This window comes from Nylanderia fulva, unplaced genomic scaffold (genome assembly GCF_048542155.1).
Source record: "Nylanderia fulva isolate GAGA-0341 unplaced genomic scaffold, ASM4854215v1 Scaffold12, whole genome shotgun sequence".
Taxonomy (NCBI): Eukaryota; Metazoa; Arthropoda; class Insecta; order Hymenoptera; family Formicidae; genus Nylanderia; species Nylanderia fulva.
The window spans coordinates 1,070,733-1,085,720 of record NW_028189409.1 but is presented as its reverse complement, the minus strand read 5'-3'; the positions used below and the strand labels follow the sequence as shown (position 1 = coordinate 1,085,720).

Here is a 14,988-nt window from a genome sequence, read left to right as displayed (position 1 = left end):
AATCTAACTTAAAGTCGGTAAAACAGAAGAATGGCAGCATCCCTTTAAATTACATATAGAAACAAAGCGCGGATCTACCGATTTTATGCTAAAAAAATCTTTAATTTTTAGTTAAAAAAGAGTGCGCAAAAATATTTTATTAATAGGCTCGCTATCGAGACACTTAACGAGAGAAAGAAAAAGAATCGATTAAATAGTGGAATAAATGTTGAGAATTGCGAAAAAAACGTTTAGGGCACGGAATGACATTTTTCCCTCTCGTAAAAACACGATACGCTTTCCTTTTAAAATTCATATATCCATTTCCATAACTCGCGCATTCTCTCGTCGACAATATTCGCATGAGATATTCCTTTTAGCTTTCGCTGTAATTGTTTCTGTGTAATTGACGGTACGCGATTCTGGTTAGGCAAGGCAGTGTTAACAAGCTTTATATAAGCAATGGCGCAAGCAACTACCAACCACGGCGACATCAAAGAGAACTCATGCTCTTCACTCCGATCCATCGTCGGTGGAACAACTCGCGCAACGAGCTAGACCAATGAAGCAAATCGGAGAACTGCGCTACATATCGCGCGAACAGGAAATAATTTTCGCAAATCAAAGGAAAAGTATAAAAAAAAAGAGAGACTAAAGCTTTCGATATTTGCAAAATTGTGCTGTCAAAAAAAAAAAAAATTGATAATATTTTCATTACAATTTTTTAAATCCTTAATAATATAATATTCCTAGATTTTCGTAAGAAATTTTTAATGTATATAGTTCACATTTCCTTTTATCAATGGATATCCTCCGTTTGTAGTAAAACCACACAAACCATTTACACGCAGTTAAGTAAATACACCGCTGCCGCGCGTCAGATGTATTATGTACGAAAGTCCCGTCCTTATAGCTACAACGATACTCTTTAGAGATCAAGCCGTTCGAATTAACGAGCATTGCATAAGCAATACGTAAGCAATTGAGGATGCGATCAAAGAGAATCCACGATTTTCCAACAGGCCCGTCAGCGATGACCTTCTGCTTCACATCCAGCGATGCCTAAGGGAGATCGTGGTTTCTCCCTCTCTCTTTATCTTTATCTCTCCACCTCCATCTCTTCCTCTCGACGTAAAGCAATGTTGGTCCCACGAGGGCTCGAGGGATGTTTCTGACCGCCAATCAGCCGGCGGCGCGATAATCGCGGCTCAACCACGTCAGTTAAAATCACTGTCAATCCCGGCGGCGATTCAAAGGCGAACTTTCCGCGTTGCGGTGGCTGCGTTCGATGTAATGGTAGCAGGGAGTGCGGGCGAGGTGCCCGCCAATCCGCTATATACCCTGCATCTATGTCCGCGCTGCTTTGCCCAGGGGCACAATGGAGCGGCGCCGGTATTTCCCCGAGGAGGAATATCCCGAGAGAGAGAAGGAGTGCGCGCGCGAGAGTGCCGCACTTCTCCACTCTCGCCGCTGGAGTCTACGTAACCCATTGGCCGCCTGCGAGTGGGAGAGAGAGAGGGAGTACTTAGCCTCGACCCTCGTCCGCAACCGGCCGCAGGCCGCAAGCCTCGGTTCCTACAAGCCGTAGCCTCTAACGTCACGCTACTCCAGGCTTGACCTCCCGTCGACAGCGTAATTGTTTAGAAACCCCTTGATCTGTAATTTCAGAGCGCGCCCAACTATCCTCTCTGCGTAACATCGTTAACGCGATCCCATCGCTCCTTGCCACTATTCCCTCTATCTATCCCTTCGGTGAACTCTCGCGCGTGCATAATCCGTGGTTCACACGTTCCATTCTACAGGAGTTTGTTTCGCGAGATTGAACGAGGTATGCGAGCAATCGGTTCGTGTACTTTTAGGAGAAATGATATCTGCGACCGAGAATCTCTCTTGGATGGATGACAATAGGAGGGTGCGAGGCAAAATCAATTTGTCTCGCTGATTAATATGCTAATGTAGGAAAATATTTTATTTCAGATTGCTAATTCACTGGTCTCTTAATGATTTTAAACAATGAGTTTTGATTAAAAAATATTAAACTTATTATAGAATGTTACAAAATATATATATGCAGAATATATGTTATTATAATAGGATGTTTCTAAATATGTGCAAAAAATTTTAGATGATTCTTTGTGGAAAGTTAAGAGAGATTTTTCATATAAACGTATAACATATTCTTTTTGAAAAATTACACTTTATCAAAGAGGGGAGTGAAAATTAGGTTTTTTATTTTTTCTTTTATTGAAAACTCTTGATTTTACGTAAAAAAATGACATAAAAGAAATAAAAAAAGATTCTTTTAATAGAATCAAGCTTTCTAACGCATACTGTTAGGTGGTCACATTCCAGTCAATTAAAAAGTTCTAATAAGAAAATTGAATAGAGATTGTTAATTCTATCCCTTTATAACGATACGGAAATATTAAAAAAATATTAATAAATATTCTTTTTACTAGTGAAAAATGTCACTAAATTTCATTTAACTCATTTAAATTATTTTAAGAAAAAAATTAATTTTTATCTTTTCCTTTGAAGGAATATAACTCTTTAGGGAAAGATTATAGGAAGGAATATATGTTTATACATGAAACATCTTTTTTAATTTTCGACAAAGAATCATTTCCTCGAATTTTTCGCACTTATTTAGAAACACTCTGTATAATATAAAAATTTCAAATTTTTATATTAGAGAGAATATATAAAATACAATTATCTATGTTAAAACTTTTCATTATTGTACGTTCTCTCTGCTTGATTTTTGTAAAAATAAAACAGTGAAACTAATAGGATCATATCTTTGGAAACGAGGGGTTTATTCTACAGGTGGTCTGAAATTTAGGCGAGTTTTGGTGAAATATATTTTCCGAGGGAAGATCCGACAGTTCCTGTCCGACCGGAGCGTGACATCAAATTCTTTTTGACGGAAATAGTTTCTCTGAGTGCACGGAAAACTTCACCCTCGTCCCTTTCATTGGAAAATGTGTACGACGTGTGACTTTTACTCAAGTCAACCGCATGTTACGTACGACATATACTTCACATTTCCACCACTCTCTCTCAGGTTCATGAAATTCTTTAGAAAGTCACGTATGTGCGGTCGTCGGAGCGAATTTACGGAAATGCGACTTGTTTAACCTTTCAACTTCTAAATGTTCATGACTTAAAAGTCCTTGTTTACATACATTTACGATTTCACCCTAATTATATATTATACAGGATGTATCGAAATAAGTGTGAAACATTTTAGGAAATGATTCTTTGTCAAAAATTAAGGAGAAGGAATATTCTTATATTCTTCCCTGAGGAATTACACTTTTCTAAAGAGGGAGGTAAAAATTAAGTTTTTATTTTTTTTTAATATTAATAAATATTTTTTTTATTAGTAGAAAATATCCACCAAGTTTTATTTTTTTAATTTGTCTAAAATAAAAAAAATATTAATATACATATAAAAGGCAATAAAAGCTAATTAAGTTCTTTCATTAATATTTGTTTGTGGAAAAAGATTTATAACATAAAATATTAGACAGAAATAAATTCGAACGTTTCGGTTGCCTTTTTCAACCTTCTTCAGCGCATCATTTAAAATTAAAGATTAATAAAAATTAACAATCAATTATTCATAACTGTCAATATAACAAAACTATACAGAAACACAGTTATTCGCATAAAACTATGTCAAGCTATTTTTTTTAAAAAACGTTTTTTAAATGATGTGCTGAAGAAGGTTGAAAAAGGCAACCGAAACGTTCAAATTTATTTCTGTCTAATATTTTATGTTATAAATCTTTTTCCACAAATAAATATTAATAAAAGAATTTAATTAGCTTTTATTGATGTTAATTTTTAAAAAGCTGTTACAAATTATATTTAAAAAATATCTAATATATAAAGGTATATGTTTATATAAGAAAGCCCCCTTCCTTAATTTTCGACAAAGAATCATCTAAAATTTCTCGCACTTATTTAGACACACCCCGTAAATACTATGTAAAATTAGTATTTAGAAACACTCTGCATAATATAAAAATTTTACATTTTTATATTAGAGAGAATATATAAAATACAATTATCTATGTTAAAACTTTTCATTATATTACACGTTCTCTCTACTTGATTTCTTTTTAAATAAAACAGTGCACCGAAAAACGGTGCCCAGAGAATTCTCTAAATTTAAGATGATTATTCTTGATTATTCTTATTTTCAGTCTTAAATTAAGGGGATCCTCTTGGCGCCATTTAAAAATAAGAATACAATTTTTTCGGTGTAAAACTAACAAGATCATATCTTTAAAAACGAGGTCGTTCAGTAAAATAAGACTTGAAAAGGGTAAAACTTCATAATGATTACGATCAAGCTGAATATTTGTAAAAAACGCCCTAGATGAAATTAAGGAGACTTTTTAGGATCTCATTAGAACATCGAAATAAAGATCTCCACAAAAATTCAGCTTGATCGTAATTTTTGTGAAGTCAAACTCTAATTTTACTGGACTAACAATAAGTGGTTTACTCTACAGGTGGTCTGAGATTTAGACGAGTTTGATGAACACAGGAAATGGGAAATCAAAATTTGCCATGCGAGCGTATAATAAAATAATAAAAATCTTTCCTCGATGATAAAAGTCGACCAAAACTGGCAATCATTTATTATCGATAATCTTATTATAGATAATCTGTAATAAAATAATGTTTCTAAAATGAAGAAACAAAAGTTCGAACTTACGATATCCTCCAGTTTCGAACATCCTTTCCTGGCGGTGCAGACTAAGGCGACGATGACTCCGCCCCCGAACATGAGCAGAAGGAACACCGCCAGTTTCCAACCGTGATCCCTTTGCGGGATGAGTTTCTTGGCCGCCGGTAACCTGGCGACCTCCGCGCCGGAGATTCCTAGGCGAGACGCCCTCACGAAGATCGTCCTGAGACGCCTCGACGCTTTCTCGCAGGCCATCTTCGTCGGGTTGCTCTTCGAGGCCGACCTCGACTTCACGTGCACGTGATCCATCTTCTCAAGCGGTCCCGGAACGAATGATATTACGCGCGAACTCGCCCGATTCCTTCTCTTCGTAGAAAAGAGAGATCTCCGAAGCTCTCTCGCAATCTGTCCGAGTTCCGGGAGACGCGCGAACGAACATCGGTATTGGTATATATATATATATATATCCGGAAATGGACTCCGTCCGCGATTACGATATTCACTCCGGGGCTCGTGGGCGTTTCATTAAACTCGAGCTCCGGGCGCTACAATTCACAGAAGTATTCAAATATCGCGCGGTCCATTTCGCGATTGAATTCCCTCGCGTCGAGCACGTCGGGGTCAGCGTCTCTTCGGAATTTGCCGGACCAGCTTTACGGTTCACCGCACTGTGTATTTTATCACTCCCGCAGTTGCGCGCACTTCTACTAATATAGAGATTGAAGAGTTGCACGAATGAATGCGATTTATCACCGTTGCCGCGTCTTATCGATCCCTCAATTCTTCAATCGACCTCATTCGATACCTCGTCGATTCAAAAATTCCATTTCACGATTTGTTTTATCCATTTACGAGTTTCACCAAATTATATCGAGGGATCTCGCGAACCTCGACACGCATTTTTATCAGGACGATGAAGAATCTGGGAGAGACGATGAGTGACGGGAATTGTCGGATGATGCTATATCCCCGGATTTTAGATGATATCCGAGACTTACTCTTCGTTACCTCGATTTGCCCCGGTTGTCGATACCCGGGGAAAAATTCTACGTTGCGTTTCTCAAGTGGGATTTCGGAAAAATTGGTGTAGAGAGCGAAACATTTGGCGAGAGTCGGTACTATCTGCTCGTTCTCGTCTTCCTCTCGACCGACCGGATGGGAAGTTTGCCCGATGCGGCTTGTCTTCTTACCTCGGCGTGTCTCTCGCACGCGTTCATGGATCGCAACAAGGAAGGATCGCTTGTTGTTCGCTGATCGAGCGATTAATGGAAGATCCGCGCTCCCTCATGAAGACACGATTAATCTTGATTGAGCTCGGTCATTTCGCTGCGACCCAATGACCGGAAGGAAAATTAATTCTCGTCGATCGAACAGGCTCTCGCACGACGGTCTCATATTCTTCCGTGCTCATTCGTGGCGCCGTTAATTTTGCTTCGATTTTACCGTTCACTGCGCGCCCAGACCATCCGTTTCTGTATTACGTTCACGTATTCTTGTTCGCGAAATATTGCCACTCTCTCACGGTTTTATCCTCCAGACTTCCTTTATGACCGTGGATTAGTCCCCGATAGCCGAACGACGATGCTGCGCCTCTGCCATTTTTTTTTTTTTGCGTGTCGTATCTGCGAATCAGAAATACAATTTTGTATAATTGTATTCTATGACTTTTTTTTCATAATTTAATGTCGTGTACAAGATTTGTAAACTGTGTTCCCCGAAAAATTTATTATATTGATTAGAGTATGGACAAAGAATAATTAAAATTAATTTGAATTTCTGTTCTAGAATAAATATTATTTAATATAAAGAAATAATTTTTTATTTATATTTTTTATTACGTTTTTTATACAGAGTACGAAAAAATTTAGGAAATTATTTTTTGTTGATTGAAATTAGGGAAACTTTATCATATAAAAACATGTACTCCTATAGCCTTTCCTAAAAAATTATACTCTGCCAAAGAGAGAGAGATGAAAATTAATTTTTATTTTTTTTTCTCAAAGTTTTTGCTCCATTTTTTTCCAACATTTACTACGATTTTGTTCTGCTTGCTGTTTTTATACTAAAATTCAACTTCTCGTAACTCGAAACCTATGGTATTTAACACTGTGCTGAAATAATAATGTACTTTAATTTTACTACTGATTTTAAGAAATAAAAAAAGTTTTTAAAAAAATAAAGCTTTCTAACGCATATTTTTAGATGATCACATTTCGATCTCTATAAAAAATTATAATAAAAAATTAAATAAGGGTTGCAAGTTTATAACAAGAAGCCAAAAAATATTAATAAGTATCTTTTTTATTAATAAAAAATGTCCACTAAACATTTTTTTATAATTTTCTAAAATTTGAGAAAAAAAATAAAAACCCATTTAAAAACCCAATTTATATGAAAGGCCACTCCCTTAATTGCTGACAAAAATCATCTCTTAATTTTCGCACTCATTTAAAATCCTCCCGTATATCAAAAATATATAAAAGAAAAATATTACGGTGAGCTTTGAAGCAAAGAAGGAACATTTTTATCTCTATAAAAATTATAATAATTGAATAAGGGTTGCAAGTTTATAACAAGAAGCCAAAAAATATTAATAAGTATCCTTTTTCTTAATAGAAAATGTCCACTAAATTTCATTTTTTTATAATTTTCCAAAATTTGAGAAAAAAAATAAAAACCCAATTTATATGAAAGGCCACCCCCTTAATTGCTGACAAAAATCATCTCTTAATTTTTGCACTTATTTGGAATCCTCCCGTATATCAAAGATATGTTATATAAAAGAAAAATATTACGGTGAGCTTTGAAGCAAAGAAGGAACATTTTCATCTCTATAAAAATTATAATAATTGAATAAGGGTTGCAAGTTTATAATAAGAAGCCAAAAAATATTAATAAGTATCCTTTTTATTAATAAAAAATGTCCACTAAACATTTTTTTATAATTTTCCAAAATTTGAGAAAAAAAATAAAAACCCAATTTATATGAAAGGCCACCCCCTTAATTGCTGACAAAAATCATCTCTTAATTTTCGCACTCATTTAAAATCCTCCCGTACTATATCAAAAATATATAAAAGAAAAATATTACGGTGAGCTTGAAGCAAAGAAGGAACATTTTCATCTCTATAAAAATTATAATAATTGCATAAGGGTTGCAAGTTTATAACAAGAAGCCAAAAAATATTAATAAGTATCCTTTTTATTAATAGAAAATGTCCACTAAATTTCATTTTTTTATAATTTTCCAAAATTTGAGAAAAAAAATAAAAACCCAATTTATATGAAAGGCCACCCCCTTAATTGCTGACAAAAATCATCTCTTAATTTTCGCACTCATTTGAAAATCCTCCCGTATATCAAAGATATATAAAAGAAAAATATTACGGTGAGCTTGAAGCAAAGAAGGAACATTTTCATCTCTATAAAAATTATAATAATTGCATAAGGGTTGCAAGTTTATAACAAGAAGCCAAAAAATATTAATAAGTATCCTGTTTATTAATAGAAAATGTCCACTAAATTTCATTTTTTTATAATTTTCCAAAATTTGAGAAAAAAAATAAAAACCCAATTTTTATGAAAGGCTACCCCCTTAATTGCTGACAAAAATCATCTCCTAATTTTCGCACTTATTTGAAATCTTCCCGTATATCAAAGATATATAAAAGAAAAATATTACGGTGAGCTTGAAGCAAAGAAGGAACATTTTCATCTCTATAAAAATTATAATAATTGCTTAAGGGTTGCAAGTTTATAACAAGAAGCCAAAAAATATTAATAAGTATCCTTTTTATTAATAGAAAATGTTCACTAAATTTCATTTTTTTATAATTTTCCAAAATTTGAGAAAAAAAATAAAAACCCAATTTTTATGAAAGGCCACCCCCTTAATTGCTGACAAAAATCATCTCTTAATTTTTGCACTTATTTGGAATCCTCCCGTATATCAAAGATATGTTATATAAAAGAAAAATATTACGGTGAGCTTTGAAGCAAAGAAGGAACATTTTCATCTCTATAAAAATTATAATAATTGAATAAGGGTTGCAAGTTTATAATAAGAAGCCAAAAAATATTAATAAGTATCCTTTTTATTAATAAAAATGTCCACTAAATTTCATTTTTTTATAATTTTCCAAAATTTGAGAAAAAAAATAAAAACCCAATTTATATGAAAGGCCACCCCCTTAATTGCTGACAAAAATCATCTCTTAATTTTCGCACTCATTTAAAATCCTCCCGTATATCAAAAATATATAAAAGAAAAAATATTACGGTGAGCTTTGAAGCAAAGAAGGAACATTTTCATCTCTATAAAAATTATAATAATTGCATAAGGGTTGCAAGTTTATAACAAGAAGCCAAAAAATATTAATAAGTATCCTTTTTATTAATAGAAAATGTCCACTAAATTTCATTTTTTTATAATTTTCCAAAATTTGAGAAAAAAAATAAAAACCCAATTTTTATGAAAGGCCACCCCCTTAATTGCTGACAAAAATCATCTCCTAATTTTCGCACTTATTTGAAATCTTCCCGTATATCAAAGATATATAAAAGAAAAATATTACGGTGAGCTTGAAGCAAAGAAGGAACATTTTCATCTCTATAAAAATTATAATAATTGCATAAGGGTTGCAAGTTTATAACAAGAAGCCAAAAAATATTAATAAGTATCCTGTTTATTAATAGAAAATGTCCACTAAATTTCATTTTTTTATAATTTTCCAAAATTTGAGAAAAAAAATAAAAACCCAATTTTTATGAAAGGCTACCCCCTTAATTGCTGACAAAAATCATCTCCTAATTTTCGCACTTATTTGAAATCTTCCCGTATATCAAAGATATATAAAAGAAAAATATTACGGTGAGCTTGAAGCAAAGAAGGAACATTTTCATCTCTATAAAAATTATAATAATTGCTTAAGGGTTGCAAGTTTATAACAAGAAGCCAAAAAATATTAATAAGTATCCTTTTTATTAATAGAAAATGTTCACTAAATTTCATTTTTTTATAATTTTCCAAAATTTGAGAAAAAAAATAAAAACCCAATTTTTATGAAAGGCCACCCCCTTAATTGCTGACAAAAATCATCTCCTAATTTTCGCACTCCTCCCGTATATCAAAGATATATAAAAGAAAAAATATTACGATGAGCATTGAAGCAAAAAAGGAAAGGAAAAGGAACGCCGTCGATTTTCTGGAAGCCACGGTGTACGAAGACAGTGCCGGCGACAGCATAATAAATATAATATATAGGGCGCAATTCCGTTTGCCATAAAGTTCAGTTTGAAAAAGCAGACGAAGATGGTCCAAGTTTGCCAAACTGCGATCGCGACTCGGCCCCGATGCCCGGTGTCGTATCAAAACTATATAATGTATCCCAAAGTGGCCGGATTTTCGCGAGTACATTAAAGATGAAGGCAATATCGGGGATGAGATTATCCGCCCTCGAATGGCGAGAGACCGCGACGAAAATACTTCCCTCCAGCCATATCGCGGGGATGTATAGTATAACGAACGGCTTCGTCGCCGAAGACTATATCCCTAGGATTAAGTGAGAATTATCCTGGATTCCGCGCTTTCTCGAATTCCATTCGCTTCATCCCGTTTCGTATACACGTCGCGGACGATCGGCCGAATCGTCCCGCGACTCCTTATTCTCTCTTTTCCGTAACTCTTTCCCCGTTTAATCTCGAATCCCCGCTGGCAATTGCGTTATTATACTCTTCTGAGGGAAGACCGTATTCCATTTCATAGCGGTCACGTACAAATATATATCGTTTCCCGTGGTCTTATTGTTTCTTTTCGATAGTTCAAGTCGCTTTTTTCGGGAGAAGTCATTTCATTGAGAATTATATAACCGAGAAGAGAAATATAAATATATGTTTTATATGAAAGATCTTCTTTTCATTTTCTCGCCAATTTTTCGTACCTCTTCAGAATCACCTTGTATCACATATAAATATAAAATTTTTCATCAAGAAATTTGACAATAATATTAACTTACAAAAAGATACTGACAATCTAAACAATGTCTACGAAAAATTAATAAAGGTCGTTTAGTCTGATCTAGTATATAAATAGTTCCGTATTGACATATTAATATAGTTAGTTCGTAACACTTTATCACGACATCACGTCATGACCTAAGATCAAACAAGTAGTGTTATTACAATAATGCGGTATTAAGTAGGTTGGTATATTAATATTTAAGCACCTAATTTGTATTAATCTGTAATATTATTAATTTAATTATATATTAATTGTTTATAGCACTTGATAAAGGCCGAAACCCATGGCCGAAACGTCGTAAAGTTTAATAAATAGTATTTATAGCCAGATATGGTTGACGAAATTATTTTTAATTATCGACTGATGATTTCTTAGTTCTTTATATATATATTTAAATATAAAATATAATATAGGTATATGAATATAATATAACATATCAAGAGTAGAGTTCTAATAATACTTATTTATTGTTTAAATTTTAAATACGCAGCTGTCACATTTCAAAATACAAGCTTATTTAAAAATGAAATGAAATTAAATTATATACGTTCGTTTATTTGCTAAATATATAATTCACATAAAAATTCGTCTGAAATTTATTTGATCTTTATTTCGTACTAAATGCAATTGGTCATTATCAGACTGCGTTTATAATATCATCTCGCAGTCCGAGGACTTCTCAAAGCGAACCCGCGTGGCCGTGACGGGAACCGCCATTTATAAGATAACAGGACGGCACAGAAGAGCGAGAGAGAGAGAGAGAGAGAGAGCATACGAAATATGTGTTCTCGAGTACTGGCAGCACACATATCTATTGAAAATCCCAATGGTGGATACAAAGGAAGAGAATGGAGCTCTCTCACCGACGGAAATTACGTCACGCGCGGTTCGCGAGCGTTTCTGGCTTACATCAGCGGTGATTAATTTTGGGAGATTAGCGAGGTGCCGGTCGTTAGAATTAAACCGGAGGAGAGAATATACCGGAGACCGAAATCGCCTTGTCGGCTCTGCATTAGACCGCGCTAATTAGCTCATTGCAATGGTCCGATATGGATGTAACTATCCGGATCCTTAAGCATTAGGGCTTAAGTTTCCACGGATCGTACATGACCTTAACATGGCGTTCGTGTTCGCGTTAAGTTCACGATTAAAAGCTACGTACCTTAGTCTAACTAAGCTGGCTGGGAAAGGCGGCAGGAAGGCGAGGAAGGGGACCAAAAACGAGCTCTCGGAATAGTGAGGTTAGGTTTCCTCGGCACGTTCTCATACGCGGGCTCTCATGCGAATGTTACGACTATTGCAATCTGGAGAGAGAGTTTCGAGCGAGGAATTAGCGTGGCGCGATTAAGCTTGTGCCCTTTAAGGCCGCGATTATCGTTAGCGAGAAGTGATTTAGATACGGAGACCGGGCCTTCCGTGGAAAAGTTGCTAAGTGCGGGCGAACCGCGATGTGCCTGCTCGTAGCAAGTTTCGCGGAATGAATGGTTCGTGTGACGAACTCTTGTACCCCACACACACACACATATATATATATATATATATATATATATATATATATATATATACACTTGTGTATAGAGCGATAGTATCGGTGCGCGAATATCGGTCGCGTGAAGCGGTATTCTCGTATCTGGATTGGAAACACGAAAATTATTCCCCCATCGTCTGCGAGAAATTAATGAATTTAAAAAAAATTCACGTGATACAAGACTGTGTGAGGTTGAAAAATAAATTAATTTAAAAGATTCAAGAACCGTTTGCAGGGTTTTAAGGGAATCCTAAACGGTTGGCCGAACGGATGCTTTGGGAAGTCTTTTTTGTTTTTTTATCGACAAAATATGAGGTTAGATAAACTATAAATCTAATTATTGGATATATGGATTGCTTTTTATCTGAAATTAGAACACTTCGCCCTTTGTTAATATTAATAATACTTTAATTTGTACAGGAAAAAGATTTATCAATCTGTATAGTCTCATATTTCTTGATTACAGATCCAGGTAGCAAACTGACGTCATTAAACGTCAGAATGACGTCATTTTAACGTCGAATGACGTCATTTTGACGTTTAATGATGTATGCTTGCTACTTAGAGAATTATGAATTCTAAGATTACCTAACTTCATATTTTGTCGATATAAACAAGGAAAAACAAAAGACTTCTCACCCGTCGGAGTTTGGCCAACCGTTTAGGATCCCCTTGATGGACAATATAATCTTTACAATTCAGACAATGCGAACGTTTCGGCCAAGGGTTAAGGTCATCTTAAGCCCAATACAAATTAATATAATTAAATATAAATTAATAACATAGTTGTATAATGATTAAACAAAAATAGAAAGTCGAGAGTTGCAGAAAAATAAACATTAAACTAATGGATTCACGCTTGTTAATTTTATCATTGATCCATCAATAAAAGACCTCGATTATTCCCATCTCTTCATAAATATAACATACATTAAAAAGAAATTAGTTATTTTGGAAAAATAAAATAAAAATAAGTAATTTTCTTCTTCATTTTAGAGCAATTTTTTCTTCGTCACGAAAATAATTTTCTCATATCTTCTTGCGACTTTACAAATCCGTGTTTAATTACTTTTTTGCCATATAAACGTTTGAATTTTTAGAACAATTCTGCATCCATTCCGCAGCTTGATAGAATATTAAGTATATAGGGTGTTTCTAAATAAGCGCGAAGAGCTGTAGCAAATGATTATTTATCGAAAATTAAGAGGGATTTTTCATAAATATATATTACTCTTTAAAGAGTTACACTCTTCCAAAGAGGAAGGTGAAAATTAAGTTTCTAATTTTTTCTCCAATTTTAGACAAGTTAAAAAAATAAAATTTGATAGACATTTTCTACTACTAATCAAAAAAAATACATATTAATATTTTTTAATCCTCCTGTAATCGTTATACATAGAGATAAAATTAGCCACCCCTATTCAATTTTTTATTAAAACTTTTTAATGAGTCGGAATATGATCATCTCTCTAAAAATATGCGTCGGAAAATTTGATTTCTTTGAAAACTTTTTTCCTAATTTTTTTCGTAAAATCAAAAGTTTTCAAGAAAAAAATACTTAATTTCCACCTTCTCTTTTGAAGAAGTGTAATTCTCCTTTTCAACGAGAGATTATAATTTTCGACAACTTATTTAGAAACACCCTGTACATGTACAACAATGAAATATTTAATCAAGATTCCTGATGCTACGTCGCAAAAGTTTATTACGACAAACTCATTAATTTCGATCCACGACAATCCTTGCGACTGTCATTTAGCGAAAGAGACAAAGGCAACTGCGTAGTTATTAATATCGTTCAGGGGATCCAAACTTCGAGTTCGCATCATTCTTTCAAACTTATATTTAGAGGCTCATCCCGAAGGCGGGTAAAGTTTCGAGTTTTTATGCTCGAAAGAACCCCTATCCGAGAAGGGGTTAAAGTAAAATAAACTCGGAAAGAGCGACGGCATTTTTTTACTTTCCCTTTTTTCTTTTTTTTTTCTTCATTTTTTTCGCTTCCATGCGATAATCGTCGATGACCATCGAGCTTTCAACCCCTTCGCATTGCTCGCTATATCGTGAGGTCTCCCTCGTGCACTTCCCGGCTCGTAGATCGCTAGACGTTCTTTATCGGATAAAACTCGAGGGAAAGAAGTATACGGCCGGCAAAGCCATCGAGAGCGACCTGCTCCGTTCGCCAAAGAAAATGAGATAGCTTAATAAGGCGGCGCGTCCTTCGGTGTAATTACGCGCCCCAAGTTCCTCGCTATTTTCACGCTGCGAGTAATTAGAATACCGATAGCTTCAGCAAAAGAGAGGGAGAGAGAAAGCACTTGCGCCGCCGTCGTCTCGGGCGCTTAAGATTCCCATTTATTTCCGGCAGAAATGTCACACAGGATTCACGACGCGCGCGTTCTCCTTCCAGAATTCCAGACAGATAAACGTCGCAGACGTTCTCGGATTCGCTCGGAAATCGACGCTGACATCAACGTCGGTGTCGAAACATTAAATACCAAGTATTTGTTCTGATCTGATTACTAGGCGTCGAGTTTCTGGAGAGATTTAGGCGTGCGTTGTGATGAAGAGACCGTACGATAGTTGCGTCTAATTTTGTGCGAAACGCTAAAAATCGACACACCAGACTATTGATATTATAATCATTTTTATTTTTATATTCTTGACCTACTCTATATTCGCACTCTAATTAATTTTGCACCACGTTCTTTCGGTAAAAATAATCGATAGAATAATTAAAATAATTATTTTAAATCTGTCAAA

The 14,988-nt window shown here is 34.7% G+C and overlaps 1 protein-coding gene across 1 annotated transcript in view; it reads right to left on the bottom strand.

Moving 5' to 3' along the window:
* The window catches only part of LOC114943526 (uncharacterized), a 71,323-nt gene that overhangs the window by 40,971 nt on the left and 15,364 nt on the right, over positions 1-14,988 (bottom strand). The window contains exon 2 of the mRNA XM_029319165.2: positions 4,709-6,303. Coding sequence (XP_029174998.1) covers positions 4,709-4,990 — 282 coding nt within the window. The 5' untranslated portion in view covers positions 4,991-6,303. The remainder of the gene's footprint in view (positions 1-4,708; positions 6,304-14,988) is intronic.